This window comes from Hyaena hyaena, unplaced genomic scaffold, assembly GCF_003009895.1.
Source record: "Hyaena hyaena isolate Hyena2069 unplaced genomic scaffold, ASM300989v1 scaffold_233, whole genome shotgun sequence".
NCBI lineage: Eukaryota > Metazoa > Chordata > Mammalia > Carnivora > Hyaenidae > Hyaena > Hyaena hyaena.
This window is the reverse complement of record NW_024080866.1, coordinates 1113299-1133342: the sequence shown is the minus strand read 5'-3', so window position 1 is coordinate 1133342 and position 20044 is coordinate 1113299. Positions and strand designations below refer to the sequence as shown.

At 40.1% G+C, this 20044-nt stretch overlaps 2 protein-coding genes across 4 annotated transcripts; one reads left to right on the top strand and one right to left on the bottom strand.

The window, feature by feature from the left end:
* Positions 1-679: 679 nt before the first annotated feature.
* TAF5 (TATA-box binding protein associated factor 5) lies at positions 680-14768 on the top strand. Of its 2 annotated transcripts, none has more exons than XM_039243978.1 (11): positions 680-1447; positions 3662-3899; positions 7445-7760; positions 8481-8644; positions 8730-8883; positions 9533-9653; positions 10502-10631; positions 12133-12297; positions 12935-13112; positions 13273-13450; positions 13718-14768. In XM_039243978.1, exons 1-11 carry the CDS (start codon positions 886-888, stop codon positions 13933-13935), a joined length of 2424 nt encoding a protein of 807 aa, XP_039099909.1. In that variant the 5' UTR covers positions 680-885; the 3' UTR covers positions 13936-14768. The 2 variants fall into 2 exon arrangements, with proteins under 2 accessions (XP_039099909.1, XP_039099910.1); XM_039243979.1 differs by having other exon boundaries at positions 681-1447; positions 8748-8883.
* Positions 14766-19918, bottom strand: ATP5MK (ATP synthase membrane subunit k). 2 transcript variants are annotated; one of them, XM_039243981.1, is made up of 5 exons: positions 19812-19907; positions 19166-19447; positions 17001-17096; positions 16819-16911; positions 14766-14869 (listed from the first exon to the last, which is right to left on the bottom strand). In XM_039243981.1, exons 3-4 carry the CDS (start codon positions 17085-17087, stop codon positions 16822-16824), a joined length of 177 nt encoding a protein of 58 aa, XP_039099912.1. In that variant the 5' UTR covers positions 17088-17096; positions 19166-19447; positions 19812-19907; the 3' UTR covers positions 14766-14869; positions 16819-16821. The 2 variants fall into 2 exon arrangements, with proteins under 2 accessions (XP_039099912.1, XP_039099911.1); XM_039243980.1 differs by lacking the exon at positions 19166-19447 and having other exon boundaries at positions 19812-19918.
* Between the last annotated feature and the right edge of the window lie 126 nt (positions 19919-20044).

The following is a 20044-nucleotide window of genomic DNA, read 5'->3' as shown; positions in this document are numbered from 1 at the left end:
CTGTGTCTCCGCCCACTCTCCCCCATTCTTTCTCTGTGCCCCTCCTCCACTCATGCTAAGTCTCTCTGTCTCTCAAAAATAAACGTTAAAAAAATCGTTTTTAGAGGCACCTGAGTGGCTCAGTTGGTTAAGCATCAACTCTTGATTTCAGCTTAGGTCATGATCTCATGATTTATGAATTCGAGCCGGCTCTGCACCGACAGTGCAGACAGCCTGCTTGGGATTCTCTCTCTCTCTACACCTCTTCTGCTTGCTGTCTCTCTCTCCTTCAAAAGAAATAAATAAACGAAACCAAAATTTAAAATAAAAGCTATATATAACACATATGCTGCAAAGTTTACAAAACTTAAAGCATGTAGGTTGGTTATTTTTACAAAGTAAAAATAAAAAAAAAAAGTCACCACCACCCAGATCAAAATATAAAACATTACCAGTATCTCAGAAGTCTCCTTCTGGCTATGGTATAAGAGACCTGGATTGGAATCTTGACACTCACTTTCCTCTTGCCTGGCTTTGGCAAGTTATTTAACCTCTTTGGATCTCGGCTGAGTCACCTGTAAAGAGAGGCAAATACTGCTTTATAAGATTGTTGAATTAAAAGAGGTCATAAAATGTAAAATGCCTCTCATAGTGCCTAAAAATAGCTAGTCTACAATAAACGGTAATTATCACACGTAAAGGCTACAGGCGGTCGCCACCTCCTCCTTCCTGCCTTTCAGTCACTCACTTTTGAAACAGCTCTCGTTCCTATTCTTTTTCTCCTTCGTTCTCGCCCCTCCTACTGCCGTATATTGCCTTCTCAGGCTGTCGTAAAACGCTCCTCCCCGCCCTCCATGTGGCGAAAACGCAATCACGCTTGACGGCGCGAGGTGGCTCAGCCGCAAGATGGCGGCGCTGGCGGAGGAGCAGACGGAGGTGGCGGTCAAGTTAGAGCCTGAGGGACCGCCGACGCTGCTACCTCCGCAGGCGGGGGACGGCGCTGGCGAGGGTGGCGGCGGCACTACCAACAACGGCCCCAACGGCGGCGGCGGGAACGTTGCGGCAGCGTCGTCGTCGGCCGGCGGGGATGGTGGGACCCCCAAACCCTCGGTGGCTGTCTCCGCCGTTGCTCCGGCGGGGGCGGCCACGGTGCCCGCCGCTGCCCCGGAGGCCGGCGCTCCCCACGACCGACAGACTCTGCTGGCCGTGCTGCAGTTCCTGCGGCAGAGCAATCTTCGCGAGGCTGAAGAGGCGCTGCGCCGTGAGGCCCGGCTGCTGGAGGAGGCAGTGGCGGGCACCGGAGTCCCGGGAGAGGCGGACGGCGCCGGTGCTGAGGCGGCTAGCGCGCTTCTCAGCCGGGTCACAGCCTCGGCCCCCGGCCCCGCTGCCCCTGACCCTCCGGGCACGGGCGCTTCGGGGGCCGCCGCCGTCTCGGGCTTAGCGACAGGTCCTGCGGCTCCCGGGAAAGGTGAGCCGCGGAGTCCCGGGGAGGCAGGGCACGAAGGGGAGCAAGCCGGGAAGGCAGAGGCTGGCAGGCCTGCACCTCTGCGGGCTTGTTTTGAATTTCCTGGGCCCGCCTCTAGGACCACATGCCCGCCCCTTTCTCTAGTGCGCCGGCTGCGCAGTCAAACCTTCTTCCAAGCTGTCAGTTCCAGTGAGAGGCTGAGCAGAGCTGTTGAGCAGAGGGATGGCTGGGGAAGGTGGGCGCCAAGAGCCGAGGACCTTCAGGCTTTTGGTCCCTTTCCTCTTTTTTGGGCCGTTGAGCCTTGGCAGGTCTGCATAAACAGTAATACTATTTGTACTGTTCTGTACTAGCTTCTTTAAGTAATTACTTAAAATATTTTATGTAGCCTAATTCTCACAATTCCACTGTGAGCTAGACATTACCTAGCTCAGAAAACGGACTGAGCAAGGCTAGCGGACCTTTGCTTTGGACCAAACCGCCAGTATTTCTCAAAACATAAGCTGTTACTAGTGTTAAACCTATAGGGGAATGCAGATTTCTGGGCATCACTTCAGACTTAGTGAATCAGATCGTGTAGAGGTGGAGTTTAGGAATCTCCATTTTTGAATATTTGCTTCCAAGAGGTATTAATGTATGGCACAGTTTGAGAACCATTCATTTAGGAATAGCCTTTGGACAGACCTGGGTTCAGATTCTGTCTGTTGCTTTTACTTGCATGATGCTGATTCTTCCTGAGTTTGATTTTTTTCTCTATTAAATGGGTTATTTTAAAAAATGGGTTATTGTGAGTGTCATATATATAAAATGCCTGGTACTGAGAAGTTTATGCCTAGCACCCAACACCTGAGACCTCCCTCCCCAGCCTTTTCCTAGCAGCTGTTGTTGCAAAGTCCATGCAGTAAAATTCATACACAGTATAAGGTCTCAAAGGTGATCTTGAGCTGATTATAAATGTTTGCCGAGTTAAGTTATACAGGGCAGAGCCTCTAGCCAAATTAATCTGTATTTATGAGGCCCAATCTTTGCAGCATTGGCAGACATGAAGTATGAATATATAGCATTGTATTCCATAAATAAATATGTACGAAAATGTGATTGAGAGGAATCTTTTCTGAGTGCTGAATTTTGTGAATTAACTAAAAGATGAATTATGTTGTTTATCTTTCTGTAATGTGTCGTCTTTTTTTGGGAACTTGACCTATCATAACTCAGAAACCGGTAAGGAGGAAAAAAGGCTATCACAGTAATCAAAATAACTTATTTGTGCATTTAAGAGCACAGTAGTACTATAATTTCCAACAGTCAAACTCTGATTAGATGTATCATTGTTTGGTGTTGCTACATTACAAACAAATACTAATGTTTTCTGCCTTGGAATGATGTTTATGGGAGTTATTTTAAACATATAAAATTGAGTTATCTTTCGGAAATATAAATAAGGCTAGTCCTTCCCATCCTTAAAATGCTTGCATTTTGTAAGGAGTGATTGAGGTACACATATTCTACAGTATAGGATGTGTTATAAGAAAGTCAAACAATAGGTAGATAGCTCAGAGAGCTGGGAATGTTACTTTAGGGCATGGCTTCCTGGTGGTGGGTGCCATTTACACTATGCCTGAGAGAAGATTAATATTTTTGTTTGATGTGCACATGTCATGTTTTATGAAATTTGCCTTTAAAAAAAAGGTAGCTGCAGGAGAACTATTGAACTGTTTCACTATTGATTTGGAATTTCTGTTTTAAGATGTGGACAAGCTGAGGGGCGACTGGGTGGCTAAGTCGGTTGAGCAACTGACTGTTGATTTTGGCTCAGATCATAGATCCGAGCCCCACATTGGGCTCTGTACTGGCAGTGTGGAGCCTGCTTGGTATTCTCTCTCATCCTCTCTCTCTCTGCCCCTTCTTGTGCTTTTGCATTTGCGCACTTTCTTGTGTGTGTGCATGCTCTCTCCCTCTTTCTCTCAAAATAAACAAAAACATGAAAAACTCATTCACATTAAAGAAAGAAGATAAGGACAACTGAAGGAGTTTTGGATGGGTGACTGAAACAAAAATGAAAATCTCATCGAAAGATCATGTGATTGTGTTGGGGAAGAGAGTTTGGTGAGGGACAAACATCTGAGAAACAATTTACCTCTAGACCTTAGTGGAACAGTCTTAGTCACTTGGTGCATATCAAGTCATTTTCTTGAAAGTTGTTTTTTGTTTTTTAAACAGTTGGAACTGTAGCTGTAGAAGACCAGCCAGATGTCAGTGCTGTGCTGTCAGCCTACAACCAACAAGGAGACCCCACAATGTATGAAGAATACTATAGTGGACTGAAACACTTCATTGAATGTTCTTTGGACTGCCATCGGGCAGAATTATCCCAACTCTTTTATCCTCTGTTTGTACACATGTACTTGGAACTAGTCTACAATCAACATGAGAATGAAGCAAAATCATTTTTTGAGAAGTATGTGAACTTTATATATATTATATATATAGTATACATATATATATATATAATGTATATACTCATCTGTAACCACACTAATGTAAGATTGTAACTCAAAAAGTATTTCATAAAGGAGAGGTACCTGGTGCTCTGAGAACCTGAAAAAGGGGTTTGATCTAGTTGGAGAAGTCAGGGAGGGCTCCCAGAGGAAGTGATGCCTGAGGTAAGATTTGAAGATTGGGTAAGAGTTACCAGTTGAAGAGAAGAGGGAAAAGCATTGTGACAGCTCTGGTGGGAGGGATCATGGTAGGTATAGAGATGAAAGAAGGCCAGCGTGGCTGGAGCAGAGTATGGGGTTGGGTGTAGTATAACATGAAGCTGGTCTGGAACAGGCAGGTTCTTGGGCCACATTGAGGGTCTTTATTTATCCTTAGAGCAGTAGTGGGTTGTATTGGGTAGGATTTGATTTGGTTGAGGTTCACTGAAAACTCAAAACAATAATGGCATAAATAAAATAAAAGTTCATTTTTTTGCTTCTATCCTAAGAGCAACAGAAAGCGGTGTTGGGATTAGATTAGACCAAGAATGGCTGAAAACCCAAACAATAGAAGCTTAAACATGATAAAAGGTTATTTCTCTCTCATAGAGGTAGGGCAGTCCAGAACTGGTATGGACTCCTTGACTACCAGGGACCTAGGCTCTCTCGATCTTGTCGCTTTACCATCTTTGTCATGCAGCTTCCAGCTGTGGCACAAGATGGCTCTTTGGCTTGAAGCAATCACATCAGTGTTATAGTCAGCAGGGAGGGCACACATCCTTCCTGGAAGTTGCAGACACTTCTTTTTTCTTTTTTTTTATATATATATATATATATATCATTAGTCAGTGGCTACAGTTACCTACAAGGGAGGTAGGAAATGTGGCTTTTGCCTGAGTATTTGTGTGTGCAGCTAATATTCAGGTATTCTGTTGTGGAGGAAAAAAGAAAAAAATGGATATTTGGGGACAGTAAAGTGTCTGTGCTACAGAAGTCATTGAAGGACTATGTCATTATTAGATTTGCATTTTTTTAAATTGTATTTTTTCTTAAAGTAATCTCTTCACCTAATGTGGGAGTCAAACTCACAACCCTAAGAAAAAGAGTTACATGCTCTACCAACCGAGCTAGCTGAGCACCCCGATTTGCATTTTGAAAGGACCTTTATGCAGTTGGGAAAATACATGGTGGGAGAGAAACAGAGTGACTCTAGAGTGACCAGTTTTGAAGGTTATTGGAATGGTTCTCAACTTGGGGTAATATTATTCCTTCTTTCTCTGGGCTATTTGAAAATGTGTGGAGGTGTTTTGGTTGTCATAATGACTAGGGTGGGGAGGAGCAGGTGGCTTAAGGTCACCAAATGTTCTAATATGTGCAGGTAATCCCACTAAGCAAATAATTATTCTGCCCCAAATTGTTCTGTTGAGAAACACTAGACCAGGATGCGGTAGTGTTTGTGAAGGGAAGTAGACATATTGGTAAGACAGTTGGTGATGGATTGGATATGGAGGTGAGGGAGATGAAGTTATTGTTGATAACCCCTAGGTTTCTGGCTCCCCCACCTGGATAGGAGCGCCCTTCACTAAGATAGAAAACCATGGAAGAGGACCTGGTTTGCCAGGTTGTGGAGTAATCTTGAGTTCAGATTTGAATATGCCTTTGATTCATTTAAGAGATGTCAAGTTGATAGGCGGATGATATATAAGGCCCTGGAGCTCAGAGGAGATGTAGGGACTGGAGCTATAAATTGCAGTTGTGTATAATATTGATGGATATGGATGAGATTGTCTGGGGTGGGAGTAGGGGTATGAAGTAAATCAACGAAAGGGCTCTAAACCTTGAGGAACTCCAGCATTTGGAGTGGAAGAGATAGAAAAGAATAGAAGATATGACCAAGTAGAAGAGATATGCAAGGAGAGGTTAGAGAAGTAGGAAGAAAACCAGAAGGGTATTGAGTTTTAGAAGACAAAGAAAAGAGGAGGGGTACCTGGGTGCCTTAGTTGGGTAAGCATCCAACTTTGGCTCAGGTCATCGTCTCGGGGTTCGTGAGTTTGGGCCCTGCGTTTGGCTCTGTGCTGACGCCTGGAGCCTGCTTCCGATTTTGTGTCTCCCTCCCTCACTGCCCCTTCTCTGCTTGCGCTGTCTGTCTCTTCTCTCTCAAAAATAAACAAATATTAAAAAAAAATTAAAAAACAAGCCAAAGAAAGGAGTGTTTAAAAAAGAGGCAGTACTTAGCAGTTTGAATGAGAGCACTTTAATACAAACAATAGATCCAAAAGCCAGGACTTATCAGATAACACAAATAATAGTAATAGATGAGTAATAGAACTCGGGACTCCTAGCTTCTATGCCATTCATTATTGTTCAAATGCCTAATAGAAGGTTATAAAGTAAAAGTAAATGTTCTGTAGTTTAGTATTGTTGAAAAAAGAACAGTGGCTGATGATGACAACTTCTACTCTAAGCTAATTTTTCTTACAGTATTGTCATCAAAAAACCTCTTCCTCTCTCAGTCTCATGGGATAGCCATCTCCTCACATAGGAAACTGGAATATCTCAGAGGACTCTGTCTCCTTCTTATGGACAATCTCGGCCTTTGCCCAGACACCATGCTCAGATGAGGTTATGGACAGTGACTGATGTGAACACCAAGAGGCTAAGATTTCTAATTCCGCTCAAATCTTGGACAGAAACCCTTAGTTCATGTCTTGATGAGTCATAACAGGGTAACACAGGTAACAGTTTAGGAATGTATTGACTGTGTTTCAGAGCTAGAGCCCTACTATGTTTAGTCATCGTTCTCTAATTGTTTTTGCATTGTTTGCTGCTCTTAGTGAGTGCCAAATATATAATCTTTAATTTTACTTTATCAGGAAAATTGAGATTTGTATAAACAAAAGTACATTTAAATTTACAAATTGTCTCCAAGGCTGAAAGCTTTACTTAATTACCTTTCATAATGGTGAGTATATGGAAGTGTTCATTCTTTGGCAACAACATTTATTTGTCCTTTAGTTATATTGTTATACTGATGTTTAATAAATACATCTGGTATTAAGAATATAAGAAGTCATTGAAAATGGTGGGTTTTATGAGGATGCCATGTATTAATTATTGTTAAGAGGCTGAGTGATAGGTTCATTGAATTAATTTTACTAGTTTCTAATTTTGTATATGTTCAAAACTTTCCATTTTTGAGAGAAGATAAAATTTAGTAAAGCAAGAATTCTAAATCATATGTTTACCAGTGTTAGATCTCTTTCATTCACTTACGGTATTTTTTTCAGATTCTCTTAAAATGTTAACGATACATTTCATTAGAGAATTAAAATTTTCAAATTTCAGGATGAATTCAGAAACTGAATTGTAATCATTTTGAAATGAGTTACTTCTGATCCTGTAGCTTAGTCCAGGATTATTCAGACTGCTACGTTGAAAATATTCTGGGATGTTTATAAGTATATGGGGGAGAGAAGATCCCTTAATGATTACATTGAAAAATGACTTTTTAAAATCACTGAAACAGGTTCCATGGAGATCAGGAGTGTTATTACCAGGATGACCTACGAGTATTATCTAGTCTTACCAAAAAGGAACACATGAAAGGGAATGAGACCATGTTGGATTTTCGAACAAGTAAATTTGTTCTGCGTATTTCCCGTGACTCGTACCAACTCTTGAAGAGGCATCTTCAGGAGAAACAGAACAATCAGATATGGAACATAGTTCAGGAGCACCTCTACATTGACATCTTTGATGGGATGCCGCGTAGTAAGCAACAGATAGATGCGATGGTGGGAAGTTTGGCAGGAGAGGCTAAACGAGAGGCAAACAAGTCAAAGGTATGGGAATAAACCTAAGAACTATGTAATGCAGATTATGAAAAACTGTAGCATTTCCATCTACATAATTTACACATCTTTCTTATAGCTAGTTTGGGAATAATTGTACACTATATACTAAGTTTCATGTTTTAAGGATGATGTTTAGATGAGAATTTGGGAATGGTTGCATTTAACAGAACCCTGACTACAATGGCTGAAACAAGTAAGGGATTTTGCATACATATAATGAATTGCAGAGGAAAGCCCTCTTGGACTGGCATGAGGGCTCCACAGTGCCATCAAGGAGACTGGCTCCTTCTAGTTTCTGCTCCACCATCTTTAGAATGTGGCTTTCTTCTTTGCGCTCACAGATGGCTGTTGCAACTCCAGCACTGCACGTGCATTCCAGGAAGGCTGAAGGGGGAGGACAGAAGGCAAACAGTATTTTCTTCCTAAAACCCTCCCCAGTACATTTGTGGGCACATCTGTCACATGGCTATTCCAAGCTGCAAAGGAGTCTGGGAACAGAAATGATTTCACTGAGCATATTGCTGCTCCAGCAAAATCAGGGTTCTGTTAGAAAGGAAGAGGGATTGGCTCTTGGGTAAAAAAGTACAGAATCTGCTTCAGGATATAAATTACTGTATTGTAATTGTGACTTATCCTATCAAGATATGAAAAGGATGTATCGATGAGTGACATATTAATTTTGAAAATGTTGGCTCTTTTGACTTGTAGGTATTTTTTGGTTTATTAAAAGAACCAGAGATTGAGGTGCCTTTAGATGATGAAGATGAAGAAGGAGAAAATGAAGAAGGAAAACCTAAAAAGAAAAAACCTAAAAAAGATAGTATTGGGTCCAAAAGCAAAAAACAAGATCCCAATGCTCCACCTCAAAACAGGTGAGGAAAGAACTTCAGGAACATGTGTAGAGTTGTAAGATGATACATTGTTATAGAGAATTCAGTAATTCAGAGTACTTTTCAGCCTGTTTTTCTCTTACAGAATCCCTCTTCCTGAGTTGAAAGATTCAGATAAGTTGGATAAGATAATGAATATGAAAGAAACCACCAAACGAGTACGCCTTGGGCCAGACTGTTTACCCTCCATTTGTTTCTATACATTCCTCAATGCTTACCAGGTTGGTAAAATTGTTGGCGCAGTTTCTGCCTGGAGAGTCATGTAAAATGGTGACTTACCATTAAAAGAAACCTAGATGTGTTAACTAAGACGGAGTTTTCTTTTTTAAACTCTTGATATAAATATAGCTTAAAGACAGAAGTTAGAAAAGGATAATTGGACACTGCTTGGAATAGCTAGAAGGCAATGTTGAAAAGACCTTTAGCAACTTGTAGATGCCAGAATCTTGGTTATATATGTCTATTGTTTCACTGATCAGAATCGTGCTAGTCTTTGAGGAGGAAGAAACTGTGTAGTTCATCTTTATTTAACTTGGCTTAAGTACTTATATAAACTTAATGCTTTTTATTAACGATTCTATCTGTCTTTATAGATTATTTATAATCTGAGGATATAATTAGCAAAGTACAAAAATGACTAACATTTTCTTCATATCACGTGCTCCAAATTTGGAGGGCAAAAAGCGGTGAATGATAACATGTTCTCAAAGTAAATACTTTCAAACAGTGGGTTTCATAGGAGAATGAAATCTTAAATATCTTTTATGTGAGAAAAAGAGTTATCGTTGCATATTCTCTGAGATGTAATTGTAATTTCCCCCCCCTAAGACAGTATTGTCTAGTACAAAGTTTTTATTTTTTCATTGGCAGGGCCTCACTGCAGTGGATGTCACTGATGATTCTAGTTTGATTGCTGGAGGTTTTGCAGATTCAACTGTTAGAGTGTGGTCTGTGACACCCAAAAAGCTTCGTAGTGTTAAACAGGCAGCAGGTAAGTGAGATGACCTGTTAGGATGTGAACTTGTCCTTAGGTTACGTCAATCTGGATTCCAGGGAATATATACAAGAGATTGTGATCTTAGAAGAATTTCATTTGATTTTACTTTAACTCAAAATGTTAACATTCCCAGGGTGCCTGGCTGGCTCAGTCGGTGGAGCATGTGACTCTTGATCTCAGGATCATTAGTTCAAGCTCCATGTTGGGCATGGAGCCTACTTAAAAAAAAATGTTAATGTTCCCAACAGTGAAAAGTGCATTGGAGTGGCAATCAGGAGACTGGGGTACTAGACTGGTTTAACTTCTCTGGGCCTCAGTTTTCTCATCTGTAGAATGTGAGGGGGCTGGGCTAGAAAACTCTGTAAGGTTAAAAATCTAATTTTATGACTAAATTTTTAAAAATGTCTGTAAATAGAGGGAGAGTACTTCTGTTTTAAACATAAAAATGGCTAAAAAAGAATAAGGATGGAATTTCACTTTAAAGGTTTCTTGCTAAATGTATTGTTTAAACAAGAGAATACGTTTTCAAAAAAAAATATTTCCATAGTTTTCATTTGTGTAAAACATTATGATAGAGTGGATTACTTTGAGTTTCAGTCATAGTTCCCACACGGAGTAGATGTGTGCACTCTGGCAAATTTTTAACTGAAACCTTGGTTTCCTCTTCTATATACTGGGCTAATATCACCTAGTTTAGGGGCATTAGCACAGTGGTTGCTATGCAGGAGGAACTGTTCAAATGGTAGTTCTCCTAAATAATGATGTGATTGCCTTAACATGTTCTAATGAATATCCTTTTTTTAAATGTGTTTTTAAAAATCAATATTTCTGGACCATTTTAGATCTTAGCCTCATAGACAAAGAATCAGATGATGTCTTAGAAAGAATAATGGATGAGAAAACAGCAAGTGAGTTGAAGATTTTGTACGGTCACAGTGGGCCTGTCTATGGAGCCAGCTTCAGTCCGGATAGGTAAAATACAAATAAAATATGAAATACTGCTGTATTGTATTGAGATTATAAAAGTTAACTACTGGAAACATGTGGGGAAAAATTATGTTAGAAAAATCTCATGGTTACCTCTCATTATCTTTTAGAATCTTGCCATTTGCTTATTCTTCTTGGGGTACTGGTATACAAGGTAGCAGCTTTATACCTAAATTTATAGATTCAAGATGCACAGATTCAGGGTTTGTTGGTTTTAAAAATTTGCTTTAGTTTTTGTAGAACCCCTATAGGAGCTGAATTGCTTCTTTGGGTTCTCGCCTTGGGCTTGTGGCTACTGCTGTATTCCATCATCTCCAAATTCAGAACAAATTCCTGATGTTAAGGTAGATTAGATGTCAGCTGAAGATTTTGTATAATCAAAAGAATTAAGACGATACTGAAAAGGGAATTTGAAACCCACAAATAGGTATTTACTTATTTTTCATGATCTCTGACATTCTGTAGAAATGGAAGGGGATTTTATATTTATAGTACCATTTGTATCTTAATAGCTTTCAGTCCACCAAGATTTTCATGTTTTTTTAAAATTTTTTTGAGAAAGAAAGACAGCATGAGCAGGGGAGGGTCAGAGAGAGAGGGAGATACAGAATTTGAGGCAGGCTCCAGGCTCTGAGCTAGCTGTCTGCACAGAGCCCGACGTGGGGCTTGAACCCCTGAACTGTGGGATCATGACCTGAGCCAAAGTCGGACGCTTAACCGACTGGGTTACCCAGGCGCCCCAAGATTTTCATCTTTATGAAACCTTGAGAATGAAATTTTGATAGGGTTTAGACAGATGATACATTTTTAACTGAGGGAAACCTCTAATTTCAGTGAAAACCATAACAACTTTCTGAGTTGTTCAGCTTTTGTGTTTATCTCTGAAAAAAGTTAAAAGTATTATTTACAGTGTTATTATCTATAGTGTTTTTGTATTTTTTTGTCCAAAAGATATTTCCTTTTGGGACACCTGGGTGGCTAAGTATCCAACTCTTGAGTTCAGTTCAGGTCTTGGATCTCAGGGTTGTGATTTCAAGCCCCGCATTGGGGTCCATGCTGGGTGTGAAGGCTATACTTCTTTTAAATACTTACATAAGTCATACAGGATAGGAAAATAGCATCTTCATTTTAAAATAAAAAATTGTTGAGTTTTAAGTAACATCTTATATCACATTTCTTAGTTTTTCTCCACTGACCTTTTTGACCATTCTTTTTGTTGGTACCCTTTGATATAATTTTATAAGAACTGTGGCTTTTCCAATATATTTTTAAAAATAATGTAACCTCATTAGTAGGTGCTTTGTAGAGTGTCACAGCTAACATCAGTTTGGTTAGTACTTTCAATTTTGTTATCTACTGTGAATTCCATGTATAAAGTAAAAAGGGAGATGGGTAGCTGTATTTAACATACTCAAATATAAAGAGAAAACTGGACAGGTAACTAAGTTATTTTGGGAATCAAATGTATTACCTTCTTTTCCCTCAGGAACTACTTGCTTTCCTCTTCAGAAGATGGAACTGTTAGATTGTGGAGTCTTCAAACGTTTACTTGCTTGGTGGGATATAAAGGACACAACTACCCAGTATGGGACACACAGTTTTCTCCATATGGATATTATTTTGTGTCTGGGGGCCATGATCGAGTAGCTCGGTAAGAACGTTGTGATCTTATGACTGGCAGAATGGTTTCTTTTTGGGAATTAAAAACTCCAGCCAAACTCATTTTCACTCCTATTATATGGGATCAACTTTTCGAGAATGTCAATACTTATAGCTTCATATTTGAAAATGAACTTGGGAGAAGTATTACTCTGACTGCAATTATGTCTATACCAAGATTAAGAGTCCTCCTTTTTCCCCCTCAAGCTAGCTTATTAACATGCTTCCAGCCCCTCCCTTGCTAGATGCTAACCCTTGTCTTTCATGTTTTTGTGCACCTGTGTTTTCCTCTGATCTCTTGTTCATGATGAGGCAGCTCAGGCTAGAAACTGATTTTGTGGTAGCCAAAACTAGGGAAAAATACTTTTCTATGGTTTAGACTAGGAATTGAGGTAAAGGGGGGTACCGAGAACTATAGAATTAAAAAAATCTTGTGCTAGATCAACTTAGTTTTCCTTAAGAATGTTATTTTGTCTCAGTCATTCCATTTTCTTTCCCTCAGTCAGGCAGCTAGTGAAGGGGCAGTCATTTGGATCTAACATTTCACATGGTGTTTCTATGATTTATTTTTGAATTTTGGCAGTTAGCCATTAAGTATCATTTGTTGCTTTCAATGTATTTTTTAAAAGGCTCTGGGCTACAGACCACTATCAGCCTTTAAGGATATTTGCTGGCCATCTTGCTGATGTGAATTGTACTAGATTCCATCCAAATTCTAATTATGTTGCTACGGGCTCTGCAGACAGAACGGTGCGGCTCTGGGATGTCCTGAATGGGAACTGTGTAAGGATATTCACTGGACACAAGGTATTTTACACATACAAGTTTGCCTCTGAGATAAATATTTTAAAAATTAACCAGTGACACATTTGAAAGAAACTATTCCACTAAGCTTTAAAATTTCTAGCTTTGTCTTATTTTCTCATTTTTAACTTTTTGATTCTTCTTTTATGGCCTCTTTTTCTAGGGACCAATTCATTCCTTGACATTTTCTCCCAATGGGAGATTCCTGGCTACAGGAGCAACGGATGGCAGAGTACTCCTTTGGGATATTGGACATGGTTTGATGGTTGGAGAATTAAAAGGCCACACTGATACAGTCTGTTCACTTAGGTTTAGTAGAGACGGTGAAATTTTGGCATCAGGTAAATGACTAGAAATGACTTCGTGGTAAAGGGATGGTATGTTAAAACAAAAGTGTTGACTGTGTTAGGTTTTTGCTTCTCTTAGCCATGATTCCAGCCAACATGTTTGTTGACTTCTCAGGTTAAACTGCTTGAAAAGGTCCTTTAGAAGGAAGAATAGATATTTTCACCAGAAATATACAGTAAATATGTGAAGTATATTTGACAAAATGTCAGAATCTAAATATGGTAGATGCTACTAAATGGTTTCCTTTGACCTTCCTATAGGTTCAATGGATAATACAGTCCGGTTATGGGATGCTGTTAAGGCATTTGAAGATTTAGAGACCGATGACTTTACTACAGCTACTGGGCATATAAATTTACCTGAGAATTCACAGGAGTTATTGCTGGGAACATACATGACCAAATCAACGCCAGTTGTACACCTCCATTTTACTCGAAGAAACTTGGTTCTAGCTGCAGGAGCTTATAGTCCGCAATAAACCATCGGTATTAAGGACCTCTTAGAAGCTACTGTTTGAAAAAGGGAGACTAAAAGCAAATACCTCAGTGATTAATATTTAAGCTACAAAGAATGTTTTGTCTATATGGATCTGGAAGGATGCTGCTTGAAAAATCTGAACAGGACAGTTCCACGTTTCTATAGCAACCACATTTAACTAATTTCCGTTAGTTGAATAAGAGGTATTATGTTCGTGGAGGGGACATTTATGGTGCTTTGGATTGTGTGGAAACTATGCATTTTCTGTTCAAATGCTATTTTAATTTATTATGTTTAGGAAAAAAATCAATTACAATAATTCATCCTGCTTCAAGATTCAAATCAAGTAATAGAATACCATCTTGAATTTTAGCTGAAGAATTCTATGAGCATGTGTGTTTCTGCTGTAAAAATGTAGTTACTGTATGGCACTCAAGTACTATGTTAAATGATCCACTAACCTTTTTGCTTGGCCCATGACTAGTGGAATGTACGTTACTGGGTAGGGTGAACTACAGTTCCTTTCTAAGTACTAGATGAAGTACAACCATCCAATGACATCTGAATTTATAACTGTTGCATTATGAGTGCACCTAAACACTCTATAAACCAGGTGAAGAAATTTAGCTTCCATGTTCTACTTCAGCTAAAACAGCTACATACAACCTAGTACACTTGAAGTCAGACAGACATTTCAGTTGCTTACCTCCAATACTGAGCCTTGCTTTGGGAAACTAAAAGATTTAGACCAAGTCACTGCCAGTTTTTTGCCTTTGTTGCATTTTGTACAGTTTTTATATTTTTGATATCTTGTAAATAAAGACAACCAGCTTTTCCAGGTTCATAATTTATTGTACAAATTGAGTATCACATGATGAGCTGACATTAGCTTCTCCAGGCATGGGAACTTAGCAGATGAGGTACACTTTAAAATCCTATAAACAAAGCAAAGGTAGTTTAGACACAATTGTGTTCAACTCTACTTTTAAGATAGTAATTATAAGGACTCTCCATGAAGCCCCTGAAATTGAATGCAAATTTATCAGATTCTCAGAGTCAGTAACCACCCCAAAATGAAGAGGTCTCTCAGCTTAATACAGGTTAACTTAACTTAATCTTTAACAAAAGAGCTGCCAGGAATTCAGTATGATCCTGATATATGCTATTGGAAAAGTCTAAGTGCAAAGTAACATTTTAAATAGTGGAAAGCAATCTGTTACTTAGTATCAGAGATAAAATTTCTCCATATTTATCATGAGGATACTACCACCCTCCCAAAGTTGGGAGGTACCTAATGGAAAACTGGGCAAATACTGTTTGTCGGGAATAAGCCATGGACTACTACTATATTCTGGGTAACAGTCAACAGTTTTGAGATTGGAAAAGCTTTTAAGAGCACAGGAAAAATTTTCTGTGGAGAGCTACATTAGATTTGGGTTTTGTGCACATCATCTACTACCAAGACAAATATTTATTCACTTGAGCATGAGCAAATGGAGACTGTGGGGCACCATAAGAAGAAAACCAAATCTATGGGAATTTAAGGGAAAGATAAAATTGCTTATATAAAAATTAGAAACTAGCAAAAAGATTTGTAATGTATTTAAAAGGCTGGCTAATAATTATTACATAAAGAGCTTATATAAGAGAAATATAAGCTTGTCTTCACAAAGACAAGACTTAATTGCTTTTTTTTTTAATTTTGTTTTTTAATGTTTACTTATTATTGACACAGAGAGAGAGAGAGCATGAGCATGGGAGGGGCAGAGAGAAAGACACAGAATCCGAAGCAGACTCTAGGCTTTTAGCTATCTGCGCAGAGCCTGATGTGGGGCTCAAACTCAAGAACTGCGAGATCATGACCTGAGCTGAAGTCAGACACTTAACCAACTGAGTGACCCAGATGCCCCAAGACTCAATTGTTAAATGACAAAAACACGAGAGAACATTAAGAAAAGTATATATGGTAAACGGAAAAAATGTACAGTTTCATTAAAAAGACAAATTAGGGGTGCCTGGGTGGCTCAGTTGGTTAAGTGACCAACCCTTGGTTTTGGCTCAGATCATGATCTGATAGCTCTAAGCTCTAGGGTTCCAGCCCCACATTGGGCCCTGTGCTGGCAGTGCAGGATCTGATTGGGATTCTCTCTCTGCCCCTCCCCTGCTCGTGCTTTCTCTCAAAATAAACTTAGAGAGACAAATTATTGTCATTCATCAAATAAACAAAAATCAGAAACTGATTATTATTCAACATTGGCTAGGGCAAAAGAGACACTCTCGTACTAAGCTGGGTGCCCTACTACCCTTGGGGAAATCACCTAAGTCTAAAACAATCCTGTAACATTTCAGGCTCAAAAGTGTTCAGTGTTATTTATATTTTTAAAAATTCTAATAGGAAACATATAAATCACACATGCAGGGCACCTGGGTGGCCCAGTCAAGCATGTGACTTTGACTCAGGTCCTGATCTCATGGTTCCTGAGTTTGAGTCCCACATCACATGAGCTCAAGTCCGGCTTCAGGTAAAAACACAAGCCCTGCTTCAGGTGAGTCCCACTTCTCTCTCTGCCCCTCTCTCACTTGTGCCTTCTCTCTCTCTCTCAAAAATCATATATCCATAAACACTCATGGATTCAAATAACAACATACTTGCTATAAGACCATATTACAGATACGACTCATAGCTAATGGAAACCAAATAAAAAATACAAAAAGAGCCAAACCAAAATGTTAACAAAAATTGTCATGGTAATGGGCTATGAACAATATTTTCCTCTTTTTCTTGTATATAATTTTGCATAATGACAACAATTTACTTTTATAGTGAGGGAAAGAATGCTAACAAAATGTCTAACTTAGAAACTTCTAAATGTCAGGTCCTTACTGTTTATGTTGCTTTAACAGCTGGTGTCTTTTTAGACCTTAACTTGAAGTATAAGACCATCAAAGCGATGCTTCCGTATGTGGCCAGTACACACTAAAAAAAAAAAGGACAAAGTAAACAAAAGCCATTGCCATCTCTATTATTCTAAAACATAACTGCTGAAAGGTATCATTAATACTTACATTCATTCTACCTGTGAGGGTGTAAGAGTTGAAATATTTTTTGATACCAGTGAATTGGAATTGGGCATCAATTTCTGGACCTGCCATGACTTCAATCTTTTTAAAAAAAGAAAGAAACAATAAATTGGTTTAGATGCAATTTAAAAGAAAAGTAATTTTTTTTAATTCAAAGATTTTAGTTTTTTAAAGTAAGCTCTACACCCAACATGGGCTGGAGCTCACAACCCAGAGATCAAGAGTTGCATGCTCCACTGAATGAGCCAGCCAGACAACCCCCTCCCCCCACATTTTTTTAACTTTAAAACCTAAAAGTCACTGCACAGAAGTCTTATAAATTTTTACACATGTCTTGCCCAACACAGTAGCAGCAAAGATGGTGGAAAAAGCCTTACTGATAAGCCTACCATTCAGAAGGAAGACTTTACCATGGTGGCTACTATACAGCATTCTAGAATATACATCAAATCACCTAGCACAGGAAGGAAATCGAGTAGTCTCTAAGTCCACCCTCTAACCCAATGCTGCTTGATATTTTCATTCCTGGCTCTAGTTATACCATATTACGCAGTGCATAGAGTCAATCAGTTTTAACACTAGTTGCAAGTTGGAGCTTGTGATACATTTCAAAGTTTCTCAGAAGGGTAACCATCAAGAAACAAAACAGCTCAATTAGCAACCTCTTTCACAATTTTTCCTGTATGGGAAGAGGAGGAATCAGAGGCCTATTCAATCAGAAATTCTGGGGCCCAGCAATCTAGGTGTTTCTGATGTAAGCTACAGTTTGAAAAACATTGCAGTAATAGAAAACCAAATATTTGTTAGTAATTATATAGAAAAAAACTCTGGAAAAATGCGCAGCCAACTTTTAGGAAGACATATCCATAGTACCTATATTTTAGAGGTATATATTTGTTATAATAAAAAAATAACGAAGGCACATTCAAAGGTCACCAAAACAATACTTGAAAATTCGTATGTATGACCGCCTATCTACCACGACCGACGCCACGCCGAGTCGATTGGCAACATAGACGAGCCGGTCGAGGTCCGGTCGAGATTGGTAGGCAGTGGCAGTGACTCAGCTGGCTCTTGATGAAATGAAGAGGGAGAGAACTGTGAGGAAGTCGTTGCTATGGAAACTGGTACTCACCAGTTTACCATTCAAAGGGCTTCAGAGGCTTTCACGTGCATAGAATTGGCAATGGAAAATTGGACAAATGACCTTAATTCAGAACACTGTTTCAAAGTTCTTGAATCAATGAAGGAAATCCAAACTTCCTTCGGACCCCTCAGGGGCCTTGGCCTTTCCAGCCCAAGTAGGAAAATCTCCATTAAAATAAATCTTTATAATGTAGCTGTTACATTAACTTGTTTCCTTCTACTAGACTTATTAAAGGCATATTCTTCCCCACATTCATCTTCATGGTACTTTTGTATTCTTACGGTATTAAGTAGGTTTCTAGGAGAAACCCAACTTAAAACAGGAGCTTAACTTCATCAAATTATTAACTGATAACCACATGACCTTGTGCCTAATAAAAATTTTTAACAGGAAGTGGTGTCCAAATGAAACAATACTAAAGTAATTTAGATTTCTCTCTACACTTTATAGGAGGAAGGCTGGGATATTCCACAGAGGACTAATTTTGACTGCTCGGAAGGGCATGGCATAGGAACTGAAATTTAGTCTGGGTCTTAAGACTTTGTGAAGGTGTGATGGAGGCAGGAGTGGGGAGTAAAAGGTTGCCTGTGAAATAAACAATGGGAGAAAAGCCTACAGGCACTTGGGTCTGCACCCCTCAGCAAACTACAGGTTACTTCTGGACAAATATCAGGAACCGTTGTGCTAGAGCACCCTTTGTGGAATAACTGACACTGAAATCTTACTCCTTTTTAAATCCTATAAAGTTTAGAAAGACCTAATAATAATGGAGGAAATTACTTGGGACTAATAATATACTAATTGTTAAATGGTAGCCCGTGGAGAAATCTAAGCAAGGGGTCTTGCTCTTGTTTATTAACCGGCCCACCTTTGTTAAACATTAAGCCTTCCACGTCTTTTTTTACACCTGTGAAATGGGCATTTTAGAAAAAAGGCCCAAAGGGACCAACTGCCCTCGTTACCGTTTCTTCAAACTGCAATTTTCCTCTCTGACTGGACCTACCTGTAATGGTGAGATCACGAGGTAAAAGGTGGCAAAGTCGAGAGCCACTCGGGGACCAGAAGCAGCCTCTTGCACTTCAAGGAATTTACAGCTCTCTGTTCTGGCTATCTCCTAGGAAGCCTTTCCGACTGATCGGACACAAACTGAAATCTAACCCGCTTACCGCGGGCTTGGCGAACTGCAGGGGCCGGGCCACACTCACTCTCGCTTTGACAAAAGCTGCAGCGCAGCTAAAGGCCTTGCTGGTCAGCTCCCTAAGCACCGCACGGTGGAAGCAAACTGCTATGGGCACACAGAAAAAAGGTTAACTTGGCCAGAGGCCCGAGTCCCATTCAATATGACTTCTCTGGTGACCTTGGGGGACTCCCTTCGCTGCGGACCTCATTATCTTCCATTGTAAAATGCAATCTAAGGGCCTTGGGGAACCATGGGAGCCTCTGGGATCTCCTATCCGCCTCGTCCCGAGGCTTCCCAGACGAGTCCGACCCCTCGCGCCCCGGCCCTCGTTATCTCTAACTCCATTTCCATTTTCCACTGTTCTCGCACCCCAAAACGGTGTTCCCGGATTAGGAACGGCGGAATTTTTATGCCTGCCCTGCAAAGCGGAGGCTAAGGCCTGAGCCCGGGTTCCCCTCCACACACCGACCTTGCAAAAGACACCAATTCCGCTGCTTGTGTCCTTCAGCCTACGCAGCTACCCCGCCGCCGGCCGGAAGAAGCCTCCTCCCCCCGCCCGCGTTCAACGGGCCACAGAGACTCAGCCTTCACTGTCGATTGGCTACGGCTCGGAGTCCCTCCCTTCCGCTTCCTGTCTCTAAATCTCTCCCCCTCCCGCACCGTTCCCATCTGAAGGACCAAGCATGGTAACGGAAGTAGGGC